This window comes from Zootoca vivipara, chromosome 13 (assembly GCF_965207765.1).
Source record: "Zootoca vivipara chromosome 13, rZooViv2.hap1.1, whole genome shotgun sequence".
NCBI lineage: Eukaryota > Metazoa > Chordata > Lepidosauria > Squamata > Lacertidae > Zootoca > Zootoca vivipara.
In genome coordinates, this window is record NC_142596.1 from 51,956,715 (window position 1) to 51,984,173 (window position 27,459).

The 27,459-nt window shown below is 45.2% G+C and overlaps 1 protein-coding gene across 1 annotated transcript; it reads right to left on the reverse strand.

Moving 5' to 3' along the window:
* Window positions 1–8,314: 8,314 nt before the first annotated feature.
* On the reverse strand, window positions 8,315–27,459 carry LOC118092845 (cytochrome P450 3A9-like). The gene is made up of 13 exons (XM_035131467.3): window positions 27,294–27,459; window positions 21,477–21,570; window positions 20,872–20,924; window positions 19,503–19,602; window positions 18,466–18,579; window positions 17,103–17,191; window positions 16,416–16,564; window positions 14,449–14,576; window positions 13,930–14,017; window positions 12,302–12,462; window positions 11,347–11,573; window positions 10,557–10,719; window positions 8,315–9,128 (listed from the first exon to the last, which is right to left on the reverse strand). Exons 1-13 carry the CDS (start codon window positions 27,362–27,364, stop codon window positions 9,039–9,041), a joined length of 1,527 nt encoding a protein of 508 aa, XP_034987358.3. The 5' UTR covers window positions 27,365–27,459; the 3' UTR covers window positions 8,315–9,038.

Sequence of the window (27,459 nt, forward strand, 5' to 3'; positions counted from 1 at the left end):
TTCATACATCAGAAAAGGAATGAAAATCTGGGTGTGTTGTTTCCTCCTGTCTGCCAGGTTACTTGATTGGATTACCTGGGCATCCTGGCCACTCTTTTGTTATGATAACTACTCAACTCCTGAATCCAGTATGATGGTGGAGGTTGGAAGTAGTTGCTTTGTTCTTTTTTTTGGGGGGGGGGGTGACAAAAAAATTTCCACACAGGTACCACCTGACCTTGCTACGCCTCTGGCCCCCTAAGATTTGCTTTGCACTCTGATCTACACTGGCTCAGGAATGCAGTGGGACCAGAGCAGGGAGGTGGGCAGCGTTAGAGGGCAAACATTGCGTGCAGGAGAAGAACAGGGAACCCCTCACCTCCACCTGCAGCCCAAGCGGTTTAGAGTTTTCAACTCTTTTCAATCCTGGAGATTAAATTTTGATTACACAACTTTCTGCAGGTCAACATATTGCAAACATTAACCATTGCAGAGGCAAAAGTATGTTAACTCCTTCCCCGCCAGAAGGAGGATTTCTGCCAACCCGGAGGTAACCTGCAGAACCAAAGTTATGCCTGCACCAAAATGTGTGTTAGTCTGCTGCAAGATTAGCTGCATCTTGGAGCTCCATATCTCTCTCTCTCTCTCTCTCTCTCTCTCTCTCTCTCTCTCTCTCCTTTTAAATATATTTTTTGTTATTTTCTTCCTTAAACAATATTTTCAACAATACAATAACAAACATAAAGCTTTCTGCTCTGCCAAGCATGCGACCTCCCTCCTTCCCTTCAGCCGCTTTCCCGCTTTCCGATCCTGTCTCGCATTTTAGTTCTTTCATCTTTTGTCCACATTGTAGGATTTATTTCAATCCTGCTAGTGTCTTCAAATTTTTGCAATTATGATTCAAATATACAATAAATTTACTCCAGTCCCTTTGAAAATTTTGATCATCCTGGTCTCAAATCCTGCAGGTCAGTCTGGCCAATTCTGCAAAGTCCATCATCTTCGCCTGCCACTCTGCAATCGTAGGTACAGGAAGGTACAGGAACTTCCACTTTTGAGTCACTAAAGTTCTCGCTGCTACTGTGGCATACATAAATAGTCATTGATCTATCTTCGCAATTTCCTCTCCCATCATACCTAGCAAAAACGCTTCCGGTTTTTGGGGGAAGGTATATCTAAACATCTTTTTAGTTCATTATAGATCAATTCCCAAAATGTTTTTCACATGTCCACCACATATGGTAAAAGTCTCCGTCTGATTCTTTGCATTTCCAGCATGTTTTATCTCGCATTCTATAGATAGATATATAATTTATTACAGTCAGAGACCAGCATATAAAACACACTTGGGGGTACAATCCCAGGAGGAACACAAGCATTTAAAACATTGAACAACAGTAAATTTAAAATTTATAAATGCGATAAGTGTATAGACACTAAAAACTTTGAGACAAGTTACCACAGAGAAATATACATCTTAGCTAACTTTACTGGTGTCAAATACCATCTATACATCATCTTCATTACATTTTCTTTTAATGCCGTACATGCTGTAAATTTCAAATTTTCATTCCACAATTTTGTCCAAGAATCAAACTCAATATCTAGTCTAGTGCCCATTTTATCATCACTACTTTTACTTCCTCATTTTACTTTTATTGAGTTTAAAACCTGATACTTGCCCAAATTCCTCAATTTTCACCAGCGCTTCTTGTACACTAGATTGTGGATCTTCTAATGTTAAGAGCAAATAATCTGCAAATACTTTTATACTCTTTTACTCCAATCTGGGCTTTTGGCAATTCTCTCAAATTCTTATTTAATACCTCCAGGACCGTAATAAATAACAATGGTAACAACGGGCACCCCTGCCTAGTACCTTTAGTTATATCAAAATTATCAGTCAAGGTATTGTTTACTATCAATTTTGCTTTTTGCTCTGAAAATATAGTTTCTATACCTCTCAAAAAAATCTCCCCCACTCCCATCATTTTCAAATTTTCTTTCATAAAATGCCAAGAAATATTATCAAAACATTTTTCAGCATCAATAAACATTAGTGCCGCTTGTTTATCATTCCTGGTCTCCAAATATTCAATTATATCCACTATATTCCTAACATTATCTTTCAATTGTTGGCCAGGAAGAAAACCTGCTTGATCTTTATGAATTAACTCAATTAAGATATTTTTTAATCTATTGGCCAAAAGGTCTGCAAAAAGCTTATAATCATTATTCAATAATGAATTGAATTTGCTGTAATTTATATCTTTGTATATATCACTCTATTTTCTTTGTGTCTTCCTTCTCTTTCCTACACAAGTCTTTATAAAATTTCTGGAAGGCCTTTCTGATTTCTTTAGGATCCTCAATCACCACATCAGCTTCTCTTATTTTGTTAATTATATTTTGACTCTGACGTGTCTTTAATTGCCACACTAATAATTTGCCGGTTTTATTAGCTGATTCAAAATTCCTTTGTCTCATAAATTTTATCTTCCGCTCCACTTCTTGGTTCACCATCATGGAGAACTGAGATTGCAACATCTTAATATTTTGTTTTATTAGTTCATTTTTAGGCTTTACTGTTAGCAATCTCTCATTCTCCATGAGGTGGTTCAGAGTTTCCTCTTTCCTTTTTTCCCTCTTTCTCCCCAAAGCTTTCCGAATCTTAATAGCTTAATAATCAAAAAAAATATAACTGATAAAATTATCCAAATTATAATCCAGGATTCGTTTTTAGTCCTTGGAAGCTTGCCGCTTTCATTAGAAGCCATCATGCACACAGAAGAAGAGCAGGGAAGGAGGGAGGCTGGCCACCAGCCGGCGGGTGGGCGGGAGGGGACACTTCTCATGGGCCGCCGCCTCTCCCAGACCCGCCTCTTACCTCCACCCACAGCCAGGGCAGGAAGGAAGCGAAGCGCCGAGTGAGTGAGCAAGCCACTGAACGAGGCTTTTCCCCAGGGGGAGGGACAACACCTGGGTAAAACAGGCATGACCCAGGGGCAGAAGTGAAGGAGAGAAGTGGAGGCAGTGGCTGCTTCACGCCCCTCTTCTCCCCTGGAATGCGATGTGCCAGAGAGCTGTGGAGGCAGTTCCCTCGCGCGGTGGCCCAATGCTGACAGCTGGCCGCAGCTCCACTCCTGAGTCAAGCCTGACCCAGGGACAGAAGCAGCAGGCTCTGGTGCATGAAGGCATCGCCTGACAGTGTACCCGCCCCCCCCTGGCATGCCCTGCCCACCCACCTCCGGCACATGCACACGTACCCTGACATGGACTTCTCCTTAGCAGCGATATGAGATGCTAGGCCTCTGCTCCTGGCCCTGCTCCTGCCTCTGATTCTTGTGATAATAATTTTTATTAGTTTCCAATTAAAACCCAATAACAGCCTCATTATAACAATGCCAAATTATAATAGAATTACTAATACAAATCATTCAGATACCAAATAACACAATTTAGATCCGCCCCCCGCCCCCCATGTGCTAGAATTGATGGTTTGTGTTCCAAAATCTTACTAATTTCAGTTACACTCTGGTCAAAATAACAATCCCTTATACGACAACTGCAATATTAATAACTTCTATTCGTGTTGACACATTAAATAATTTATAATACTACAAGTGAGGCACTCAAACGATATCCTTGTTCTTCCTGTGTGTGGCAATTCTGTCCGTGATGTTTCTTCCTGTCCTTGTAAAATATTAAGTCTATCTTTTCCCAATTGTTGCTGTTCTCCATCATGTCTTGGGCGGGGCTGGTATCCCATCATGCTGCCTCTGATTCTTGACTGCTCTCTGTCGCAACCTCTTCCTGCTCACTAAACCCTGTCCCCTCTTCCACTTCTAACACCTCCTCCTCCTCCTCCTCCCCGGTGAGCCTTCTTCCTTTGGGGGTTCCCCAGCCAGCCCATGACGCCAGCAAATAGTGTGGCGCAATCTGTCTAAAAACTGAAAAATATGCAAATTAAAGGACAAGCCCATGTTATACAACAATGTCTCATCAGAATGTGTTTGTCTTTGCATTTGTCTGTTAAAAGAAAAAGATGAAGCAATTTCCTTAGATGTCTCCATGTTGCATCAGTCGGGGGTTATCCATCTGACCTCACAACTCTTGCATCAACTATTAGGACTGTATTGCAGTAAGTTTCATGATCACACTTATTGCGACATGTATTTAAAAAAGAAAGTTCCTTCAGATGTCTATACAAAAGGATAAGAGAAGGCTAGATTTATTTATTTATTTGAATGAATTTTTTTTTTAAAAAAATGCCTGCAATTCAGCCCCAAAAAATGGGGAGGGGGAGAGCATCGAGGGCAGCTTAGAAGAATTGGTAATAACAGCCCCTGTGTTGTAGCTTGAACGACAAATAAATTTGGCATCTGTGTCCCGTGGGGTATTAGGAAGAGAAGTGGACCTGTAAAGGCAGGATGTGTGTGTAAGTAAATATAGATAAGGTAAAGGACTCCTGGACGGTTAAGTCCAGTCAAAAGTGACAAGTGACTATGGGGTGCGGCGCTCATCTCCGATTTCAGGCCGAGAGAGCCAGTGTTTGTCCACAGACAGCTTTCTGGGTAATGTGGCCAGCATGACTAAATCACTTCTGGCTCAATGGGACACTGTGACAGAAGCCAGAGTGCACGGAAACACTGTTTACCTTCCTGTTTACAAACTGTTTACAAACAACTCAGTACCAATGGCTAGTAACCATTGATAGCGTTTTCCTCCATGAATTTGTCTGATTTTATTTTTTTTAAGCCATCTAGTTTAGTGGTCATCAGTCTCCTGGGGAAGTGAGTCCCGTAGTTTAACTCTGTGTCATGTGAAGAAGTCCTTCCTTTTATCTGTCCTGAATCTTCCAACATCCAGCCTCAATCTGGGATAGCTCAGTCAGTTAGAGCATGAGACTCTTCATCTCAGGGTTGTGAGTTTGAACCCCATATTGGGCAAAAGATTCCTGCATTGCAGGGGGTTGGACTAGATGTCCCTCAGGGTCCCTTCCAACTCTACAGTTCTGTGATTCATTGGATGTCCATGAGTTATGAGAGAGGGAGAAAACCTTTTCTCTTTCCACTTTCTCCATGCTACGGAGGCTCCATTCAGCCATCCCGGTTAAGAACTATCGAAAGACAAAGCCCAGACGTGCTGCTTTTCAAAACAGCCGTTCTGCTTTCCTCTGACACGAATCCAGCTGAACTTTGTGCAGCTTGGATCGAGTCTCTGTTGCCTGGATGCTTTCCAAAGCTGAAATAAAAGAAGGTGGAATGAAGGTGAGAATTCTGGAGGGGGGCAAAAGCGAGAAATGTTTAGAATATGTGGCAGCCACCTCTCTTGTGCACTGCCACGGCATTGTGGATATCATTTTCAAATTAGATGTTATGCTGCCAAACCATTATTGATCTAATTTTCTCTGCAGAATACTTATTAATGTTATCTTGTTGCCCCTTGATGCATATGGCCTCATGCGGCTGGAATGGCAGGCTGTAATTGTCCCTTGGCATGGAATTATTCATATTTCCCTATCTTGAAAAGAATGAGCAGGCATATGTAGTTACACTAATGACTTCGTTTCTGAAGACTCCGTGTACTGGGTATGTGGCACTCTCGACGTATTATGGCTAGATTAACAATCATTCATTTTAAATATCCCATTTAGAAGTGCCTGTTTTGCTTACCGAATGCCAAGATCTCTCTCTCTCTCAATTCTTTTAAGGCTGATTTTAAAAAATCCATGCATGCTTCCACCTCCACCCCCACCACTGCTGCAAATGTTCTGTAGTTACAGTAGTGGGTTTTCTTTTATTTTGCTGTCTCTAGAGCAGATGTGCAGTCTCAGCATGAATGGAGTAAGTCAATGGTTCCCAATTGGGGGGGGATGGGATTACCTAGTGGGGGAGCTAAGAGCCAAGGAGACAGAAGTAGGGCACTGGAGGGGGACCACTCCAATCCCTCCCTCCCTCCCTCCCTCCCTCCCTCCCTCCCTCCCTCCCTCCCTCCTTCCTTCCTTCCTTCCTTCCTTCCTTCCTTCCTTCCTTCCTTCCTTCCTTCCTTCCTTCCTTCCTTCCTTCCTTCCTACAAACTTTTAAAAAAACAATTACAAGAATAAAGCATACAGGTAGGTAGCCGTGTTGGTCTGAGTCGAAGCAAAATAAAAAAATTCCTTCAGTAGCACCTTAAAGTTTTTATTTTGGTATGAGCTTTCGTGTGCATGCACACTTCGTCAGATACACATGTTCATCAGAATAAAGCATGTTAGTCTTGTATCAGTCATCCACATGGCTTCAAGACAGATCTGGAAAATCTTCTGCATGACAGATGAAGCTCACATCCACAGGGTATACTTCAGAATAAAGCACTCAGATAATTTGTCCATAGTTGCTGAGACGGAAGGGAGATTACTGTGCCATTGTTAATAAACGATATAAATTGATACTCTACAGGGTCAAAGCCATCTTTATTATTCCTCTTATCACACACACACACACCCATGGTGAGTTAAGCACTTTCTAACAGCTATATTCCACATATAATGGGCGATGGCCTCTTTTGAATCGGAAACAACTGTTTGCCTTCCTGCTGTCATAAGAAAGATGGCCAACTTTTTATACTTAACGTTTGGCCTGGCAATGGTTCTGCACAGGAATGTTGACCCTTCCAACTCAAAGGGGAATGGACTCTGGCATGGTGCAATCTACGCACAACCAGAAGAACAGAATTTTGGAGATGAAGGAGCTTCCCCATGTCATGTGGGTCTGTGTGTGTTTTAAAAAAATAAGCAAATCTCCATTATTGTTTTTCTTTGTTGAGATAAGGAAAAACATGCAGGCAATATTCTGCCCAAGTGCTCAGCAAGTAATAAGTGAGTGCAAAGGCACTAACGTAATTGAAAAGCATAAGGCATGCAATTTTTCAGTATCATAAAATTACATTTTATTAATGTTTAATACAATTAAAGCACTTTAAGTGTTATTAGATTACCAGTATTAGGTTCTTGCTGTTCTTTAGTTTTGTGTGTGTGTGTGTGTGTGTGTGTGTGTGTGTGTGTGTGTGTGTGCCAGCAAGCTCTCTCTCTCTCTCTCTCTCTCGCTCTCTTTCACACACACACAAAAACTTAGAATCATAGAATTGTAGAGTTGGAAGGGACCATGAGGGTCATCTAGTCCAACCCTCTGCAATGCAGGAATCTTTCACCCAACTTGGGACTCGAACCCACAACCCTGGGATTTAGAATCTCATATTCTACTGACTGAGCTCCCTCAGGCCCCTAGGCCACTTTTTGGCATGGCTTGGGGCTCCCTTTCTTATGCGACAATAAATAAGCTGATGGAGAGTATTTGTATTGGGGTGCCTGTAATGGAATTGCACCCCAAACTCATATGTAAGTAATGTTAGTCATGAAATAAGAACAGCAGCAGGGTGAGGACGAGCGTTTCACAAATTGTATTCTGCAGCCCCACTTCTCTCTGCCAATGCACACATTCAGAACCAAATCACTCACAAATTCTCACTCTGTGTGTGCATGCATGACTAGTGATATGAAATATAGCTGTGCATGATTGATGGAAGGATAGTTTGAGAGGGGGTGGGACTGTTGCCTTGTCTGAGCAGTTAACCCTTTATAGGAGGGCTCTAAGAGGAGCTACGATGTGAGGCCATTTTGATGCTCGAGGGTTTATGTTTGCATGCTTTAGAGAAGAAATCACACTGCGTAGGTAAAGGTAAAGGACCCCTGAACAGTTAAGTCCAGTCAAAGGCAACTATGGGGTTGCGGCGCTCATTTCACTTTCAGGCCGAGGGAGCCGGTGTTTGTCCAGAGACAGTTTTCCAGGTCATGTGGCCAGCATGACTTAACCGCTACTGGCGCACAGAGGACCGTGACGAGAGCCAGAGCGCATGGAAATGCCGTTTGCCTTCCCACTGCAGGAGTACCTATTTATCGACTTGCACTGGTGTGCTTTTGATCTGCTAGGTTGGCAGGAGCTGTGACAGAGCAAAGGGAGCTCACCCTGTCATGGGGATTCTAACCGCCAACCTTCAGATCAGCAAGCCCAAGAAGTTACAAGAAAGTTCAAGTTACAAGAAAGGAAATGCCAACTAAAGGAAGAACTTTCTGACAGTGAGAGCTGGAATGGTCTCCTTCGGAAGGTAGCAAACTCTCCTTCCTTGGAGGTTTTTAAGCAGAGGTTGGATGGCCATCTGTCTTGGATGCTTTAGTTGAGATTCCTGCGTTGCAGGAGGTTGAACTAGATGACCCTTAGGGTCCCTTCCAACTCTAGGATTCCATGATTCTATGTCTGCCCATTTTATGACACCTATAGTAAATGCTCCACATAGCTGGTGTTGTTGCTTTACTCTTTATTTTTGTTATATTGTTTATTTTTGTTACATTGTTATTTCTGAAAACACACACACACACTGAATGTTTATCGATTCCAGTTTTGGTGGAAATCACTCAAAATAACAGCAGGCCCTGATCCCTAGGAGTATTTTTGCATCTTGTTACTGCCTTTTCCACAGCTGCTTCTTCAATACTGTACCACATTTTTTGGTTCTTATTTAGGACTTTTTCCTTCATAAAGCAATCCCAGGAAGTCAAGGACCCACGTAACATATTTGATTTCCCTGCATCCTGGTATAACTGAAGCAAACACAGCTGATTAAGAGTGAATGAATTTGCTCCCTGGACCAGTCACACCAGCAATCACAGCCACACTTTCTGAACTGGCCACATGGCCATAGGCAGCTAGACGTGCGAGGGCCAGCAGAACTTATTCAGGAAACTGCTGCTTTCAGAGGTGAAAACCTTTGTCACTTTGTCACTGCTAAGTTGCAAGGCTTCCATTGATGCAACCTCAGCCACGTGCTCATGGATGCACAATGGAAAATTGTGAAGTATGAAAATTTGAGATGTCCAAGTCATCACATGGCAAGGAATGGAAGAGTTTGTGCAAATAAAGGCCAAAACACATTTCACCAGAAGAATGGTCCAAAGGATCGATACGCTAGCCACAGATCTCTCAGCATTGCTGAAGTAATGAGATTCTGCTGGAAAAACACCACTACTGTGCAGAGCTGGCTCTGGAGACGGCTTGCAAGATGATGGGGTATTTGGGCTTTGTCAGTCCTACTGAGGTCAATTCCATTGGGATCTGGAACATGAGAGGGAGAAACTGGATTTAGAGGCCAGAGAACAGAAGGGTTTTGAAAAAGGAGGTGCAGCAGAGATCATAAGAATGGTGAAGAGGCATGGACTCAGAGATATCGCAAACTCTTCAACTTTCTTCCACTGCATGTTTACGGCCCATCACAAGTCTGCAATAGTCTAGAAGGAATAACGTGTTTTTCCCCATAGTCAGAAGATCCTAACAATCCCAGCCCATGTGAAATGAACACTGTGCATTGGCAAACCTATTCAGACACCATTGGCGCTATGAGGGCTTCTGCCCAGGACCAATTAATAGGCATGTTTGTGTAGTTGAGCAGTATGTGGGACAGCATATGATCAGAAAATGGCAGCCTATGGCCCTCTCCATTCTGTGCACAGCCCTTGGCTCTTTTTTTTTTTTTAAGCCAGCTTTGCAAATGATCGGGATCGGTTTTGACATCTGGAAAGGGTTCCCTTCCTGGCAAAGAGGGGGAGGGAAAGAAGGCAACATGACCCACTTTTGGTTGTGGCTTTGCCCGCCACTGGTTTCAGCTCCACCCACACTTGACTTGTGCGCCCCCCCAACATAGGAACACCAGAGGTACATCTGTCTCTGCATCAGATGTGCAGTTGAAAAGAACCTTCCACATCTGGCTTTGCCTCATTGGGATGCACCAAAAGGATGAAAGGGAGGCATAGATAACTAACAGTGAGTGGCAGCAAATGCTTCTATCCCCACGTACGAACATACTTCCCGTGCCCAGAAATCACAAGTCCGCATGGTTATGGTTTTCCGCTTGACCCACGGCAAGGATCTGAGTGGTTTTGCCTTTGCCCCACTGCTTCCCCCTGGAAAACCCACTCTTTAGCACAAGCAGCAGCCCACAGAAAATCTGATTGCCTTTGTTCCAATTCAGTGCTAAATACTGGGTTTCCCCCAAAGGAAAGCCGTGGAGCAAAGGGAGGTGCGGATAAGCCCTCAGTCAGGGAGGAGCACTAAAGGGTTAAGAAGAAATGGCAGCATCTTCTGGAACACTCAGTACCACCTGTGTTACAGATGAGGCACAACCTGTTGACATTTCCATAGTCTCTGCTAAGCTGGAAAAGTTGCATCTGATTCAGGTTGGCTATTTCCCTTGTAGACAGCAGCACAGATCAGTCCCAGGTCCCAGAACTGGCCCAAGACTTTTTGCTGCCTGAGGCAAAATCTACCCTCCGCTCCTCCCCCCCCCCCATCCACAAATGAAGCCGCCTGGCCTGGCAGAGGTCTCTGACTTCAGCACCGGTATGCGGACAGCAGCCCCTCCACTGCACCCAAGCTCAGCAGCTGGGTGGCGAGGTGCACAACCCTCCCTGTCCTTCCCCAGCCTCCCAGCAGCTGCTGGCCAAGGCAATTGCTGCCCTCTGCCTGACGATAGGGTCGGTGCCTCACCTTTGTCTCCTTGCAGGGCTTGAAGGTGAAGTTCTGCATCAGGCTAGCAACAGCAGCCTTCAGGGTAAGGAGAGCAAACCTCATCCCAAGGCAGTTCCTGGGACCAGCTCCGAATGGCAGGTAAACGTAAGGGTTGATGCTCTCCTTATTCTCTTTGCTGAATCTGTTAGCAGACAGAAGGGAGGTAGCACCATCATTTGCAACCATCTGAGCAGTGAAGGGGCTTAAGAAAATACACCCTGCATTCTCCTGGTGGCTCACATGTTCCCCATCCTTGATAAAGGAGAAGTAGCTCATCCAATGTGAGGTTATATCAGTTGCTGTAAACCACCGGGGGGGGGGTGCTCTTGTGCTCAAATCCTGCTTGTGGGTTTCCCATTGGGGCATCTGGGAGAACAGGATGCTGGACTAGATGGGCCACTGGCCTGATCCAGTAGATGTTCTTATCATGTTCTTATGTAACTCAATACTCTCCACAGCCACAAACAAGAACCCTTATGCTCTCCCCAAACTTGCACAACCTCTTATGGTTAATGATTATATTTATACCCATCACTTCTACCGAGAAGCTCAGGGCAATGCTCCTGGCTCTCTTCCCTTTCCACCTTTATCCTCACAACTACCCTGTAAGATAGGACAGCCTGGAAGACCATGGTGGGTCCCAGATCACCCAGTGAGCTTCATAGCCAAGTGGGGATTTCCCTCTGGGTCTTCCCAATCTTTGCCTTACACACACCCTGATAACTAGAAGCAAACAGAGGCAGGAAGAGGTGGTTGTTGCATTCAGTACCTTTCCGGTCTAAATTCTTCGGGTTCCGACCAGTATTCTGGGTCGTAGTGCAAGACGGTTGGTGGAATCATAACCGTCATCCCTTTTGGAATGGTGATTCCATTCAACTCCACGTCTTTCTTGCACAATCTTTCAATTCGCCCACCAATCGGGTACATCCGGAGGATTTCATTGGTTGCCATGTCAAGGTATTCCATTTGCATGACGGCATCATAGGTGATGGGAGCCTTTTGGAGGGAGGGAGAAAGAGGAATGGGAGAGTTATACTGTATTTAAAAAGTTGGTCACTGTCTACATTGGGGCCAACACAGAAACTCGGATAGAAGAAGTAAAGTTTATTCAAGGAAACAGAATACAAACAGAGGAACCTATGGGCAAGATTGGACCCTGGTAAAGCAGTTGCCAGAACTGACAATCTGTTCCTCCCACTTCCTCCTAAGTCTCCTCCTTGGCTGGATGTTTTCCCTTAAACAGTTGCTTTAAACTTTTTTTTTCTTTTGTAAACTGCTTCTAAGGGTGTGTGTTTTTTAATTAAAAAGAAAACAATCAGGTGGCATATTCATTTCATGAAACAAATAATTAAATTTGGGTACATAATTCTTTCTTTTGACTTTGAGTCGATTTTATGAAATGAATGAATGAATATTGGTACATTTGTTTTTCCATTTGTTTCTGAGCCAAGAAACGCATTGCAAAATATGGAGTCGCGTGAAACCTCAAGGATGGCAGATTGCGCTACAATCTGCACTAAACAGTCCACAGTCAGGTGAGTTTGCATCAGAATTCACAGATGCCAAATTCCTCCAGCATCCCTAGCACAGAGGCCCTGTATTATACAATGCCACTTTATATCTGCTTTTATAATAGTAAAAGAGGCCACAGGCCGGTGCTACTTAATGGATGCGGTTAACGGAAGCGGTTCCTCCACTGCATGGCCCTGAGAGCTGCTAAATACCTTATTAGGCAGGACAGCGTCAATCTCAGCCTGCAATTTTCGCTGGACGTCTGGGTGGGTCGCTAATTCGTACGTCATGTAGCCAAGGATATTGCTGGTGGCTTCATATCCCGCAAATATGAATATAATGGCTTGTGCCAACATCTCTTCCTCGGTCAACGCTGTACAGAGAAAGGAAAGAGAAAGTTGAAAGTTTGGACGGGAGCGCAGGCAGGGGCAGATCTACTAGGAAACCAGACTTTCCAAGCATCCCTATTTTCCAGGGACAGTCCTGGATTTACAGAAGCCATCCCGGTTTCTTAGGGCATCTCTATTTTCATCGGAGAAATGTTGGAGGGTATGTGAAACTAATGACTTATATTATTTTGATCCTGCCAGTAACCTAAAAACTATAATGCATAGGAAATATTTATTCACACCAGTGACTTTGACATGTGAGGTAACCCAGTATACCCTGTTTCTCATATTTTAAGACATACCCATAAAATAAGACATAGCAGGATTTTTAAGCATTCAAGGAATATAAGCCATACCCTGAAAATAAGACATAGTGATAGGCGCAGCAGCAATGCTGGCCGCAGCAGGAGGAGGAGGAAAAAAATAAGACATCCCTTGAAAATAAGCCATAGTGTGTTTTTTTGAGGAAAAAATAAATATAAGACATGTCTTATAATATGAGAAACACGGTAGCAATTTAAATCCCGATCTGAAATGCAGTAGTTTTTTTTGTTTTCCTAAGTGCTGATCTGTCGTGGAACAACCCCACTGAAGACGAGAACAGTGGTTACCTAGACTTCATTCCTGTCCCCATGACACGTCAAGCTTTAAGGCCACCCAAAATGTAGGTCCGCCACTGAGAACAAGATAACTTAAAAAGGGATGGGCTCACCTGCTTTTATGCCTATCCCTAGGCAAGGCTGGAGGGTGGAATCACATACTGAATTCCTAGTACCGTTAATTAATGTTCATAGAAAACATCAAAGGAAGCATGGGTTCCTGCCAAGGTTGCAAAATCTGCCTTTTCAGAATATATATTCCAATCCCGATTAATAAACTCAGGGCAGGGGCATATCTGTGTGCAGGAGAATGTGATCAGCCCAGAAGCTCTGGGATGGAATGGAAGTTGTTGTTGTTGTTATTCTGAAATAAAATTTATGGCAACACATGCAAAAGCTACACAGAGCCTGAGACTCAAATTCGTTTCTCCCTCACAGGACAGGTGTGGCTGCAAAACTCTTTCCATTTCATTGGCAAAGCAATGTTTAGAGTTTGTGCGCCTGGATTTATTTATTTATTTTGTATTTGGTTTATACCCTGCCTTTTTCTTCCCGAGGAGCTCAAGGTGTTATACATGGTTCTCCCCCCCCTCCCCATTTAATCACCACAATAACCCTGTGAGGTAGGTGAGACTGAGAGACAGGTTAGTGTCCCAACATCAACCAGTGAGCTTCATGGCCAAGTGGGGATTCAAACCCTGGTCTCCCAGGCCCTAGTATGACACTTGAACCGCAACTCTACACTGGCACACTCTCTCATACGAGGGTGGGGGGAGGGTCAGGGTCCCTCCCCCCCCCTGCCTCCATTGCACATGCACAGACTTAGGACACTCCTTTTACAGCACATGTTACCTTTATAGGAGTGGCTCACACCATTGCTCTCGTATTGCACATCTGACTTCTGGGAGTCGATCATCAGCTGTAGGAAATCCACTCTGCCCTGAGAACAAAAACAACCACAGAATCATAGAACCGTAGAGTTGGAAGGGACTCTGGGGATCAATCTGCTCCCAGTATAAAGTAACTGGTAGTGATCTACCCATTGTCATTGGAACATTGTTGAGCTTTCCTTGGGGGGGGGGACCAAAGTTGTTGAGCTTTTGGGGGGGTGGGGGAGGCTGGAAGTTTCGATATTTCTAAAGGGGTATTTCCTTACATCGCTGACCAGAAGCAGCAGTGCTAAAAAAAAAGCATGTGCCACTTAAGGAGACGCCTTAAACCCTGCAATCGATTACATGAAAATTAACAAGTTGCTGCAGAGTGTCAGGAGTGAACAATGCACTCCCCCCCCCACCTCCCCCATCTAAAAAATCTAAAATGATTCTTTCCCCCTCATCTAGGTTAACTCACTGAGGAATTATTATTTTTTACCTTCCCTTTCGCTTGCTCCCGTTCCCGCTTGATATTCCCGATTGCCCTGGCAAAGTAGTTCACAGCACTGCTGGGGAAGATATGTATGTTCATCTTGTCCAGAAGGGGACTTGTGAATGGAAAGAGATCTAGTTGGAGAGGAGAGAGCAAAGACGAAGCCTTAGGAGGAAGCAGCTGCAGCATTATCCCAGCATGCAAGACCCCACTTTCTAAGCCTCACAGTTGAGGCTTATATCATATAATGCAATGGCGTTATATCTTCCCCATCCTTTGTGTCTTTTAGTTTCTTTGCTGTCTCACCAATAGAAAAACCTGGGTGGTTGCTTTTTATTTTGGGGCGATGCTCAGAACAAAACAAGAAGAAAGCAGATGGTGGACTTTTGGGGGAATTGGAGTCCTTTTACTTCTTCTCCCCTTTAGGAGGAATATAACTTTCCATCTCCCTCTCATAACGAACTTTGTCACTGTTTGCCATGTCTTCAAACTTGCCTTTTTGTTTTGCTGACATTGTCCGCCATTCAGACGATTGGGTTGCGTTTCGCAGGGCAGAAGAGTCCGGACCTTGGTGTATTCGGCTTGCTAGGTTTATAGGAATCCGGACGTATGAAAGGGGTCGGTCTCGCTGTGGGCAGGATTCCTGCATTGCCGGGGGGTTGGACTAGATGACCCTGGGGTCCCTTTCAGGCCAGCTCTACAGGATTTATGTGAGGGGTTCAAGTGAAAGGAGCGGCTGTAGATAGTTTCTGTGCTTCAGGCTGCTATCCTATACAGGCTTACCTAGGCATAGATTGATTTCTTAAGATGGGTGTGTGAAAATTATTATGGACAAAGTATAATTATGTAGCGCCTGTATTGTAGGCTCTTATAAAGGTACAGTAAAGGTAAAGGGACCCCTGACCATTAGGTCCAGTCGTGACCGACTCTGGGGTTCCGCGCTCATCTCGCATTATTGGCCGAGGGAGCCGGCGTATAGCTTCCAGGTCATGTGGCCAGCATGACAAAGCCGCTTCTGGCAAACCAGAGCAGCACATGGAAACGCCGTTTACCTTCCCGCTATAGTGGTTCCTATTTATCTACTTGCATTTTGATGTGCTTTCGAACTGCTAGGTTGGCAGGAGGTAGGCTCTTATAAATATGTGTAAATAAGCAATGCATCATAAAGACACCACTGTCTCCACTGTGGAAATATGAACCCTGGGTAAGTGCCTGGGCCCCTGGAATCTCACTGTTGTGGATATTGGGGTGGCATGGAACAATATTAAAACTTGCAGTTTGCCCCCCCCCCTCCATTCCCTCAATACTTTTCATAGAATCACAGTACTCCAGGTGAGGTCTGACCAGAGCAGAATACAGTGGTACTACGGTATTACTTCCCTTGATCTAGATACTATACTCCTATTGATGCAGCCCAGAATGGGATAAGACAAAAGATGGGATAAGGGAAAAGCAGGCAAACTTCATTTTATTTCTGTACAGCAGGCTTTGCTAAGCTGATTCCCCTCCGTGTGCTTTGGACTACAACTCCCATCTGCCTCTGGCAGCGCAGTTGTGGTCCAAAGCATGTGGAAGGTGCCAGGCTGGCGAAGGATGCTGTTCATTCATAATATGAGTGCCCATGTGCGTATGGGATATGCCCTGTCCTTGCTCTTGCGTAACCACAGCTGGTCCTCAGCAGGCTCATTGAGAATGTCCCTTTTTATAGCTGCTTGTCCTGACCTTTCTCTGATCCGCCTTATTATTTCCCTGGATTTCCCCCCTTTTGGTGTCATTAGACCAGAGTCAGTTTCACCTGGGCTCCGTAGCCCCGCCCACGTCCCCACTTTGTGGCATCTCCCTCCTGTGCCTTGGCCTCGCCCCTTGCCCCGCCCCTCCTCTGCCTTGGGCCCCCCTTGCCCCCCCTAGTTTTGATCCTGGGTACGCCCCTGCAAGTGATATATATATATTTATATGCAGTCGAAGTAACGTACATAATAAAACGAAGATTGGGGAAAACAGGTCAAACTTCACCAGCTTGCTCGCCTCCCTGACAAAAGGGTCATTGGGGTTGTTCATGGAATCTGTGTTCACCCCAAAGGAAGTGCTGGTCACCACATCCATGCTGTACGCCCCAAATTTCCTAAACAGACCAAAAAAAATTAAAACACAGGACAGAGATCAGGAAGAAGAAGAAAGCCTGGAGCAAGTGGATCGAATTTTTTTGCATGGGAGGGTATTTGCTGTGTCTCAGGCCTAGGACTGCCAGATCCCCAGATCTCCCTGGCCCCCTCCAGGGGGCAGGCGTAGATCTTGACCTTCTGGGTTGTCAAGCGCATCTTTAAGTACAGTATATACTGAGTACTGTGCAAGCGGCTTGCAAGTTTCAGCCCAAAGAAAGAAGTCTTAGCCTGCTAGTGGAAGGATAGCAAGGAGCAAGCCAGCCTAACCTCTCTTGGAAGGGAATTCCACCTGTTCTGCTCAAGGGAAGCCAAGAATGCCACTATCTCTCCCTTCCCAAGACTATTCCACAATCTCCAGTCTCAGCCACACCAAATCTTCTCTTCCCCTCCCCCCAGACCATTCTCAACATAGGCCTATTTATCACCCCAAAAGGTGAGTTTTCCCAAAGAGCAGTGATGAATGAGTCACAGGACTTGCCATATCGGGCGGCTACTCACTCTTTGATGTCCACAGGCTCCGCCCTCTCCGCTTTGCCTTGAATATTTTTCACTAGGCTGTCCACGTGGTGCTTGATGATAGGAAACATCTTAGGTGGTGACAACGGGGTAGGGAGGGGAGAGAAGGGGGCACAGGGAAAAGAAAGGGGGTCAATTATATCCTGCCTTGTCCTCCAACCACCGCTGCTTGCAATAATATCAAAAGGCACCCCAAAAACAAAAAGTATGCCCTGCATTAAGGAAACCAGACTGAAACTCCCTCCCTGGCCGGAAGACTTGTTGCTTCCTAACTCTCCCAATCTCTTCAAGTTCACCTTATAAGCAGCCTAGTGTATATCTTCCTATATGTATTAAAATGTAGGGTTGTCATCACGCAATCCCCACTGGAAGCAGGGCCGTCTTAAGCGCCCCTGGCGCCGTGGTGCGCCGGATACTTCCAGCGCCCTCCCGCCCCGTTTCCCAGCACAGTGGGGGGGGCGCAGTACGGCTTGCCCAGGCACTGCTGCGCGGTGGGAGGGCGGGCAGGCACAGCGCGGTTGGCGTGGGTGCAGCTGCGCAGCGGACTGGCCGGCCAGTGGGTGGGCGCAGCTCGTGCCGCCGGCCAGCGGGTGGGCGCAGCTCGCGGCGCCCTCCTGGTGGGCCGGCGCCATAGTGCCCTGCGCCACCCAGCCTGCACATAGGGCCGGCCCTGACTGGAGGATTTGTAGTGCCCCCATCACAATCCTGGATTTGCATGAATATAGGCCAGGGGAAGGGAGGGCAACAAAAAAGAAGGGCAGTTTTAAACAACAGCAGAAGTTTGAATAAAGCAGGGATGGAGGGACAATGGGGAACTGTGAGGGGACGGGGAGCTGTGTGGGATGTGAAGAGTGGGAATGGGAGTTGGCAAAGGGGTGACGGTCGCAGGGCTGGAGCAGTGACTCCTCGTCCAGATGCAGAAACCGAAGAATAGTGTGGCTGCTGAATCAGGCCAAAAGGGGCTCATCTGAGTCCAGCATCCTGTTCTCACATCGGCCAACCACATGCCCTGCAAACAGGACCCAAGTGCGACAGCGACACTCCTCACTTGTCATTCCAAGCAACGGGCATTCAGAGGCATTTACTGCTTTCAACATTGAAGCGATGACATATCCCAATCCGCATTGTCCTCCACACAGTTTTGGGTGTATCCTAAAGGTCAAAATCAGCACTTTTATTTAGGTTTCTCTGTTGAAAGAATAACCCCTGAGATACTGGCCAGAACTCTTTCTTAACATGTTTTTGCTGGCTATGCCACTCCTGGTCAGGGACGTGGACTGGGCATTGTAGGAAATAGTATAAGGTCTTCTATGGCATTTATTGCAAGCTCAATCTTAGCTCTTACCTCCTTAAGCTTCCCACTGGTGAAAGTGGGCGAGAGCACAGTGCGAATCCTCTTCCACTGGTCATCTACAGCTACTGAAATAGCTGATTTCAACTTTCCTGTTGGACCAAACATCTGTCAGGAGGTTTTTTAAAAAAGGGAGAGAAAGAGAGAGGATCATGGGTTTGGAAACAAGACTTTATGAAGAACAGTTGAGGGAATTGGTAAGGAGAATTTCATAGAATCATAGAGTTGGAAGAGACCACAAAGGCCATCCAGTCCAACCCCCTGCCAAGCAGGAAACGCCATCAAAGCATTCTTGACACATGTCTGTCAAGCCTCTGCTTAAAGACCTCCAAAGAAGGAGACTCCAAAGAAGGAGATTTGATAGCTTCTTCAAATTTCTGAAGGGCTATCACATGGAAGATTGCGCCAACTTGTTTTCTGCTGCTCTGGAGTGTAGAACTCAAACCAAGAAAGGAGATTCCGACTCAACATCAGGAAAAACATTGTGATAGTAAGGGCTCTTCAACGTTGGAATGGTCTCCCTCAGGAGGTTGTGGAGGACTCTCCTTCCTTGGAGGTTTTTAAGCAGAGGTTGGATGGCCACCTGTCATGTATGATCTCGTTGAGATTCCTGCATTGCAGGTGGTTGGACATTGCAGGGTCCCTTCCAACTCTAGGATCCTATGATCCTTTGATTAAACACAGAACCTTCTGCATGCAGGGCAGAGGCTCTATCGTGGATCTACATCCCTAGAAACAAAACAACCACCCCAAAATTAGGTTGTAGTTTCTTTCTGTGCATTTTTAAGGGGAAGGGCACTCTACCTAGGTATGCAGAAATGTGGGCATTTGTATATTAAAATAAACATATATTTAAACCCACCAAATGGCCCCCGACAAGGAACTGTGAGCCAATATAGCAACAAAATGCTCAAGGCAGTAGCGATAACACGGCAGCCTTTTGTTTCAGGTCCCTCTTACAGTTGCCTCTTAGCTTTGTTTCCTGTGACATGAAGGGCCCCTTCAGAACGTGACTGAAAAGGGGGACTTACCCGGCGATTGGTGAAGACGGAGTAGCACTCTTTCACCAGGACAACTTTGATTATGGCTGGATCAGTAACAGCCAACACAGGCCACCGGCCGTCATAAAACCTAGGACAAACACTCCTCTGAGTAAGCTGTACCATCCCTGGAGAGATGGGAAATTATGGGCTGCCCCAGCAGGACTGCACAGGACCATGTGCTTCCTGGCTGGTTTTAAGGCACGGATGTCCAACATCTGCCATCTTTTGAAACCACTTGATCCCTCAAACCGCAACCCCAGCATAAGTAGCTTTGCAATCAGTCTATCAATCAATCCTTTTACAGTGGTACCTTGGTTCTCAAGCACCTTGAGAACCCAACTTGGAACCCTAACACTGCAAACCCAGAAATAAGTGTTCCGGTTTGTGAACTTTTTTCGGAAGCCGAACCTGCTCTGTTTTAAGTGCCACACTTCCATGTTGAGTGTTATGCTGAGGTCTGTCTGTTTTTGCTTTTGTGTTTGTATTTTTGTGGCTCTTTTTTCTTTTGTGACTGTGTGGAACCCAGTTCAGCTACTGATTGATCGATTGTGTGACTGCAGTACATTGTTTATTGCTTTCCTTTTTTGGATCAATGGTCTCATTAGATAGTAAAATTCATGTTCAATTGCTGTTTTAGGGGTTGTTTTTAAAAGTCTGGAACGGATTAATCCATTTTGCATTACTTTCTATGGGAAAGCGCACCTTGGTTTTGGAACGCTTTGGTTTTGGAATGGACTTCCAGAACAGATTAAGTTTGAGAACCAAGGGACCACTGTATTTGTATGCCACCTCTGCAAAGTTGGCACCACCAGTCAGTAAGTGCTTTGCAGTTAGGAACAGGAGTGCTCTGATACAGCAGGAAATATGAACGCACACTTAAACATGTTCCTTTATATTGACACCAGCAACTTTCAGACACTCTCTACTGTATGAACACTTTATTGATTGGAGCTGAGCTATTCTTTCATGTTGGGTAAAACTAAAAGGAAGGAGGAGGGGTGTTCTTGGGATTTGTTTTGGGTATTTTGCTTTCCAATAAAAAAATCTTTACAAAATACAAACAGAGTGTGCTTTTTAGAGCTGGAATGTTTAAGGGACCCATTTTCTCCATTAATCCAGGGGTGGCTAATCCTGATCTGCCACAATTAATTCACCACACAGGTGGCAGGAACAAGGGAAGCGTACCTTCACCTGGTTTCTAATGTGATTGCATTTCAGCAATTCAGTGATAAACAAATGGGCCTTCAGTCTGTAGCTTCACCACCTAAATATTTCCCTTCCCAAATGTTAACCAATCACTCTACAAGTTGACTGAAGTTCCCAGCTTAAGTAAAGAAGAAGAAGAAAGCATACTCACCCCCACATTTTCCCATATTTTTCAAAGCATTTTTTGTCAAACTCCGTTACTCCCTGTAATGGATGTTTTAATACAGAGTTAAATTCAGCATAAGCCTGGTTCCCCCATGATGCAAAGCCGTAATTTGTGTAGCCAAAGTGTGCTTTGTCCCATCCCAGCAGACTAACCATACTTATTTCTCCCCACCCCACCCCGATGCTCGCTATGCTACAGAGGCCTGAGGCAAGAGCAGCTGGAAAACAAAACCAAGATTGGGAGAAATAAGGCCCTTTGCTCATCTGTGAGATGGCTTGTAATTTATTTAACAAACCATGGCGTAGCATTATGTTTTCCAGACATTCTGCAAATAATGCCAATCTTTAAGTAGCTGCTCACCTGCGGCGAGACAAAATCATATACAGACTGTCTGTCATGTGTGATCCTGTTGAGATTCCTGCATTGTGGGGGTGGACTAGATGACCCTCGGGGTCCTTTTCCACCTCTACAATTCTGATCTGCTCCTCTGGTGTGCAAAAGGGGAATGGGGATCACATGGGAAGCCCTAGAAGCCAACCATATGCCTCAATGCCCTCGGCTAATGAAACCATCTTCCTTTGTGAGCTTACTTTGCGATAGGCGAGGGCTGTGCCCAAGAAAGGGATTGGCTGTGGTCCTGGGATGCCCAGTTTCTTGAAGACGCCATAGGGCCAAATGCCATATCTGAAAAGCAATGAGGGGGGATCCATTATGCTTTGGTAAGAACAAAAGGAAGAGTGGAGTGTTGCTTTGCAGCATTGATGATCGTAGTAACAGGGCAGGTGCATGAGGCTATTCAGGTGCTGAAGGCTATTCAGACACCCACGTTTGATGAAAACTTTAGTCCAATTCCTGACAGGTTAATGCAGATGCAGCCCCCCCCCTGAGCTTAAGACATGCAAATATATCACTTAATAACTGCATGCAGGTGGTGTTGTGGTTTAAACCACAGAGCCTAGAGCTTGCCAATCAGAAGGTTGGTGGTTCAAATCCCTGCAACGGGGTGAGCTCCCATTACTTGGTCCCTGCTCCTGCCAACCTAGCAGTTCAAAAGCACAAAGTGCAAGTAGATAAACAGGTACTGCTACAGCGGGAAGGTAAACGGTGTTTCCGTGCGCTGCTCTGGTTTGCCAGAAGCGGCTTTGTCATGCTGGCCACATGACCTGGAAGCTATATGCCGGCTCCTTCGGCCAATAATGCAAGATGAGCGCCGCAACCCCAGAGTCGGTCATGACTGGACCTAACGGTCAGGCGTCCCTTTACCTTTAACTGCAGCATGAATTGGCAGTGTGTGTCTTTGTGTGTCTGTGCAAGAGTATTCATAACAAAACATAACAAAAGTAGTCAAACAATAAATGAAACTCATCAAAAAGTAAACAACCAAATTGAACCTTTTCCACATAAATCTAAAAAGATATAAAAATAAAGATACAAAAATGAACATCATCAACAACCCCTCTCCCAACAAAATCCCTGAAACAACACCCCAGTGCAAATCTGTTCCTCTGGTCTGCTCCCCACCCCCCGCATTCTGGATCTGCAAATTTCTTAAGAACTTAGGAAACTACCTTCCATCACCATCAGGCCACCGCTTCCTTTTGCTCACTATTGTACGCAATGGCATCAGTTTTCCGGGGAGCCTTTTATATCTGCCCTGGAAATGTGACGGCATGTTTACCTCAAGAACCTCGGACCATTCCCACACGTAAAGGATGTACTCTACTACTGAGCCAAGCCCTTTCCTCAAAATTTCTAAAGCTTGATAAAATAATTATGATCACTGATACGGATAGGACTTTGGAAGAAGGAATCGTTAAGCCTCTTAACCGCTCAGGTTTACTGTTTTTGGCTGCTGCAAGTTCTACCATTGTGCACAAATCTAATGTTGGGGCAGCGCTGGCTGTTCTGAGCAACTGTGCTTGACATCTGCATTGTTAATGTTTTCTATCCAGCCAAGAGCTGACTCGCCCTGCCAGGTTCTTCCACATACATCCAGATTTCCCCAGACATTTCAGTGAGTTATGCCAGGACACTGCTTCCGACTGCTGAATTCCAGTTGTGCCCGCAAAATTCCGGATGTATGGCAATCCTGCCTCTAGATATTCTGGACTCCAACTCCCATAACCCTCAGCCAGCAAACAGTATGTCTGTCTGATTTCTCTGTGCCAGATTTGAGACTATATTATGAAGTGTCCTGTCTATTTTGGTTGAGGGATTGGATTTTGTTAGAGAATACAGATTTATTGGATTTGGAAGGTTATGGCAATCGATATGGATGGCACCCATATTTATGGTATGAAAAAATGAAAGTGCATAAAGGATTCCTGAATCACACAATAAGAAAATCCATTTATGAGGTTGTGGAATAGAGATAAAAATTTATTAGAACGTAAAACTCCATGTTGGCTCTCTTCAATTGAAGCAATAGCAGTAAAAAAAGTTAAATATGAAAGGAGAGTGGGCCACGTAGAAAGATTTATTGACAGAGGTAAGAAGTCAGTGAGGAAATAAAGGGTTATTGACAGATTGGTTGCAATACCACCAGCATAGCTGCCAAGTTTTCCCTTTTCTCACGAGGAAGCCTATTCAGCATAAGGAAATTTCCCTTAAAAGGGGGGATAACTTGGCAGCTATGACCACCAGGTAAATGCCCGATTGTGTCCTGTGAGAGTGTGGGGAGCCCGCCCCCCTTGTTGTCATGTGCCCCCCTCCAAGGTTGGTCAAGGGTGAATGTGGCCTTGCTTTTGAGAATCATGGAAGAAGACATTCATGCCACACATTTAAAGCCCTATGGCACTACGTGAAACAGTCATGGCTTCCCTGCAAAGAATTCTGGGAACTGTAGTTTGTTGAGGGAGTGGCAAGTTGTTAGGAAGCTACAATTCCCGGTTTTGTGGAAAGTGGGATTGACTGATAAACCACTCTGGGAAATGTAGTTCTGTGAGGTGGAATACGGCCTCCTAACAAACATCTGCACCCTTAACAAACTACAGCTCCCAGAATTCCTTGGGGGAAACCATGAATGCTTAAAGTGGTATCATGGTGCTTTAAATATCTGGAGGGAATGTGGCCTTAGCCTGACTTATTTGCCATTTTTGCTCTCTGCTAATGATTCAGAGCGACAGACAGCGCAGCAGAGCAGGCGGAGAGGGTAACGCATGACGGCCTCCATTTTGGAAGGAGGCCATTGTGCCGCCGAGGTGGAAGACAAAACCAGACTTCTGGTTGCTGCTGATAAAAAGAAAGAAAGTTATGTTCTGTTTAAATGAAATTAGCTTAGCTGTTAAAAACGGCCGCTCTCTCCCCATCCCTTAATAAATAGAACACAATGTTCGGATGATAGATCTTCAAAACCCTTCCCGGAGGCGCTCAAGTTGTTAATGTTAACTCAGGAATTAAGCATTTACTCTGGGAAGGAGGAGGGGGGTGGATCCTGCCCTTCCCGACTCTGGCAATCACTACTTTGTAAGGCTGTTTAATAAGCGCCCCCGTTGATAAAAGGCTGGGTGCCTGCTGCTTCGGCAGAAATCTTCAGAGAGAGATAACCCTGAGGTAAAAGCAATCATTTCATAAAGGGAAAAGGTGCCCCAGCGGAAAAGGGTCCTTAAAGGCTTTAGCAAAATAAAATAAAATATATATTTCCCCCTTTAAAAAAAAAGCAAAGCTTCTCTCTCTGGGCTCATAGCTCATTGCCAGCTCAAGGCGAAGAGGCAGAAAAACAGAGGAGGAGGAGGAGGAAGCTTTGGAGAAAAAGGCTGCTTACACATATTTATTGCTGAGGAATCAAAGCGGAGCTGGAAGTTACAGCCTGAACTGGGTTTTCTTCAAGGAAGTTTTTCACTTCAGAATTTTGTTTTTTCTTGTTTTTAAGTTGCTTTTTTTTAAAAAAAAAAACCAACAGTTTCTTTTTTTAAGTAGGGTTGCCAGACTCAATAGAAGACAGGACTTCTGCGCCTTTAATTGCCCTGCTCTCTTTTGAGGCTGGAAACCTTAAAGACAAACCAGCAGATTCTTTGTTTAATTTCCAAGCAAAGGGTCTGCTGGTTCCTCTTTAAGGTTTCCAGACTCAAAAGAGAGCAGGGCAATTAAAGGCACAGACAGGGCCGGCTCTAGGTAGAGTCCCGGTGGCGCGGGGCGGCAGGGCACTGGGCCATTAGGCAGGGCGCCACGCAGCTTTGCCACGCGGAAGCCATGCTGCACCCTGCGAGGGTGGGGACGCCGGAGCGATCTCCGCCCCTCAGCGCCAGGGCGCGTGACCTGCTCGAGACTGCCCTGGGCACAGAAGTCCTGTCCTCTAGTGAGTCTGGCAACCCTATTTTTAAGGGAATCGCTCCGAATTTTTGCTCATGCTCCTGGGCAACCACGTACCACTTTTTCTTGTTCTTTTAGGACACATTTGCACCTTACATTTAAAGCTCTGTGACACCGCTGTAAGCAGCCATGGCTTTCCCCAAGTAATTCTGGGAGTTGTGGTATGTTACGGGTGCTGAGACCCTATTCCCCTCACAGAACTGTCAATCCCAGAGTGGTTTAGCAATCAACCCTCCTTCACTTTGGAAATTATAGCTCTGCAATGGGAATAAGGGGGTCTCCTAACAACTCTCAGCACCCTCAACAAACTGCAGCTCCCAGGATTCTTCAGGGGAAGCCATGGCTGTTTAAATTGGTGTCACAGAGTTTTAAATGTCTGGGGAGAATGTGGCCCATGTCGCCTGCGTGTGAGAGTTCATTCACGCAGGGCCAGGCACAGATATTTAGCTGCCTGAGGCCAAAAACAAGATGGTGCCCCCCCACCCCCTTCCAAGTAGACTGGCAGCTGGATTTTACTTTGGCACTGCTGAAGGGGTGGCAGTCTTGCCTAGGGGGTGCAGGGCAGACCCCCCCAAAAAAAAAACCTTGCCACTGCACCCGCTAATCTGTTATTTTTGAAAGAAACTCTGCACAAGAATTTGCATTTAAATGTAAACCTTGAATCATTTCTCTCTCCCACAATGCACATTTATGTATTTACTCTACAAAAGAAACCCCACATGTTTAGTTTCTTTTTAAATTATGAATACAGAACACAACTTATACGCCATTTGTCTCGGGAGGAAACACACAGGTAAGTAAACATTCATTAATACCTTTGTTTTGCAAAGCTAACGAGATAGAGAGAGGAAAAAAACACCAACGTACATCACCTCCAAATGTTTGGGGCCGCAACTCCTATCAGCCTCAGCTAGCTGCGGTTCAACACATAAATAGCCCCAAATGTATTTTCTCTCAAAATGCACATTTTAAAATGCATTTTGCTCTGCTTTCGTAGCTAAGGACTGCTTCAGAACATTTGAGAAGTGTAAAAGGAAGTTCTGAACTGCACATTAGTCGGGGAGATGCAGATCATATTGTTCCATAGTAAAATTCACAAAGGTGAAATTTCTCAAGTTTCTAGTCCTGGTGACTGCATGTCACCTCTAGTATGTTAGCAGAGTCACTTGAATAATGGAGGTGGAGTCGAGAGAGAAAAGAAGCTGATTGTACTTTACTGGGGTAAATGGAAGAAAAGCAGCATATAAAATAAACAGAGTGGGTTTTTTATTATTATTATTATTTATTATTATTATTATTATTTTATTATTATTATTATTATTATTTTACAGGACCTGTCCATGGTAGGAAGATGTTCAGCTAAGCATACGGGGGAAACTCCCTCAGAATTACACAGCCAATCAGAGCACGAGTGGCCTCAGCCAGTATCCTGCCATTCTGACAGCTTGCTAGGCAACACCTCCACCTCCCACCTCTAACAATTAACCCTTAGGTTACTAACAGAATGATCCCTGCTGTTGGTACTTCAACAGCAAACCTGCTTGTTTGTTTTACCTGCCCATGAGGGTCAGTAGATGCCCAGCTGCTCACAACTGCACCATGCATTGAGAGCACACTTACGCCACATCATGAAGAGTCCTGGGAACTGTGGTGTGTTAGGGATGCAGACCTTACAAAGCTGCAATTCCCACCATGCTTAAGCTGAATTGCAGTTGCTGGAAACCACAGGAGTGCGAGAGCGGTTCCCCCACCCCTCAAATCCTGTCTGCGTGATTCCCATAATGGGCATCTGGTTAGCCACCAACAAGGATGCTGGACTAGAGGGTTCTTCTGACATTCTTAAACTACTGTTCCCAGGATTCTGCAGATGTGCCTGGTTATTTGGTTGGGAATCATGCGGGAGCAATGAAGAGCATGAGAAATGGCACCTGCTGTTAAAGGCAGTGAGGAGGTGGACTCACAAGGGAGGGAGGTCGAGAGAGGTCTTGCCCACAGGACCTCCAAGACTATGGATCATGGTTGGCCAAGGCTGAAATTCCCAGTTTTGCACAGATGATGCCCCGAGGGATTGAATGATAATGCCAGAATTTACTTACAGCATCAGTAGGCCTATGAAGAGGGCGAGAAGAGCCCACGTCTCCATGGAGAATGGCAGAAGGTCCATCATTTCTTCCTCCGACTTCTGCTGTTGAGAAGGTTGGCACTTTGGGGCTTCAGGGTAGTGTGGAGCTCCTTATCTTCTGATTCCAAAGTAACCCAATG

Coding starts and splice junctions, on each gene's coding strand:
- LOC118092845 (XM_035131467.3), bottom strand. CDS start 27,364: ATGATGGACCTTCTGCCATTCTCCATGGAGACGTGGGCTCTTCTCGCC. Junction 20,925..21,476: donor CAGCCCTCGCCTATCGCAAA/GTAAGCTCACAA, acceptor CATCCATTACAG/GGAGTAACGGAGTTTGACAA. Junction 10,720..11,346: donor GAAGAATTTAGACCGGAAAG/GTACTGAATGCA, acceptor GTCTGCTAACAG/ATTCAGCAAAGAGAATAAGG.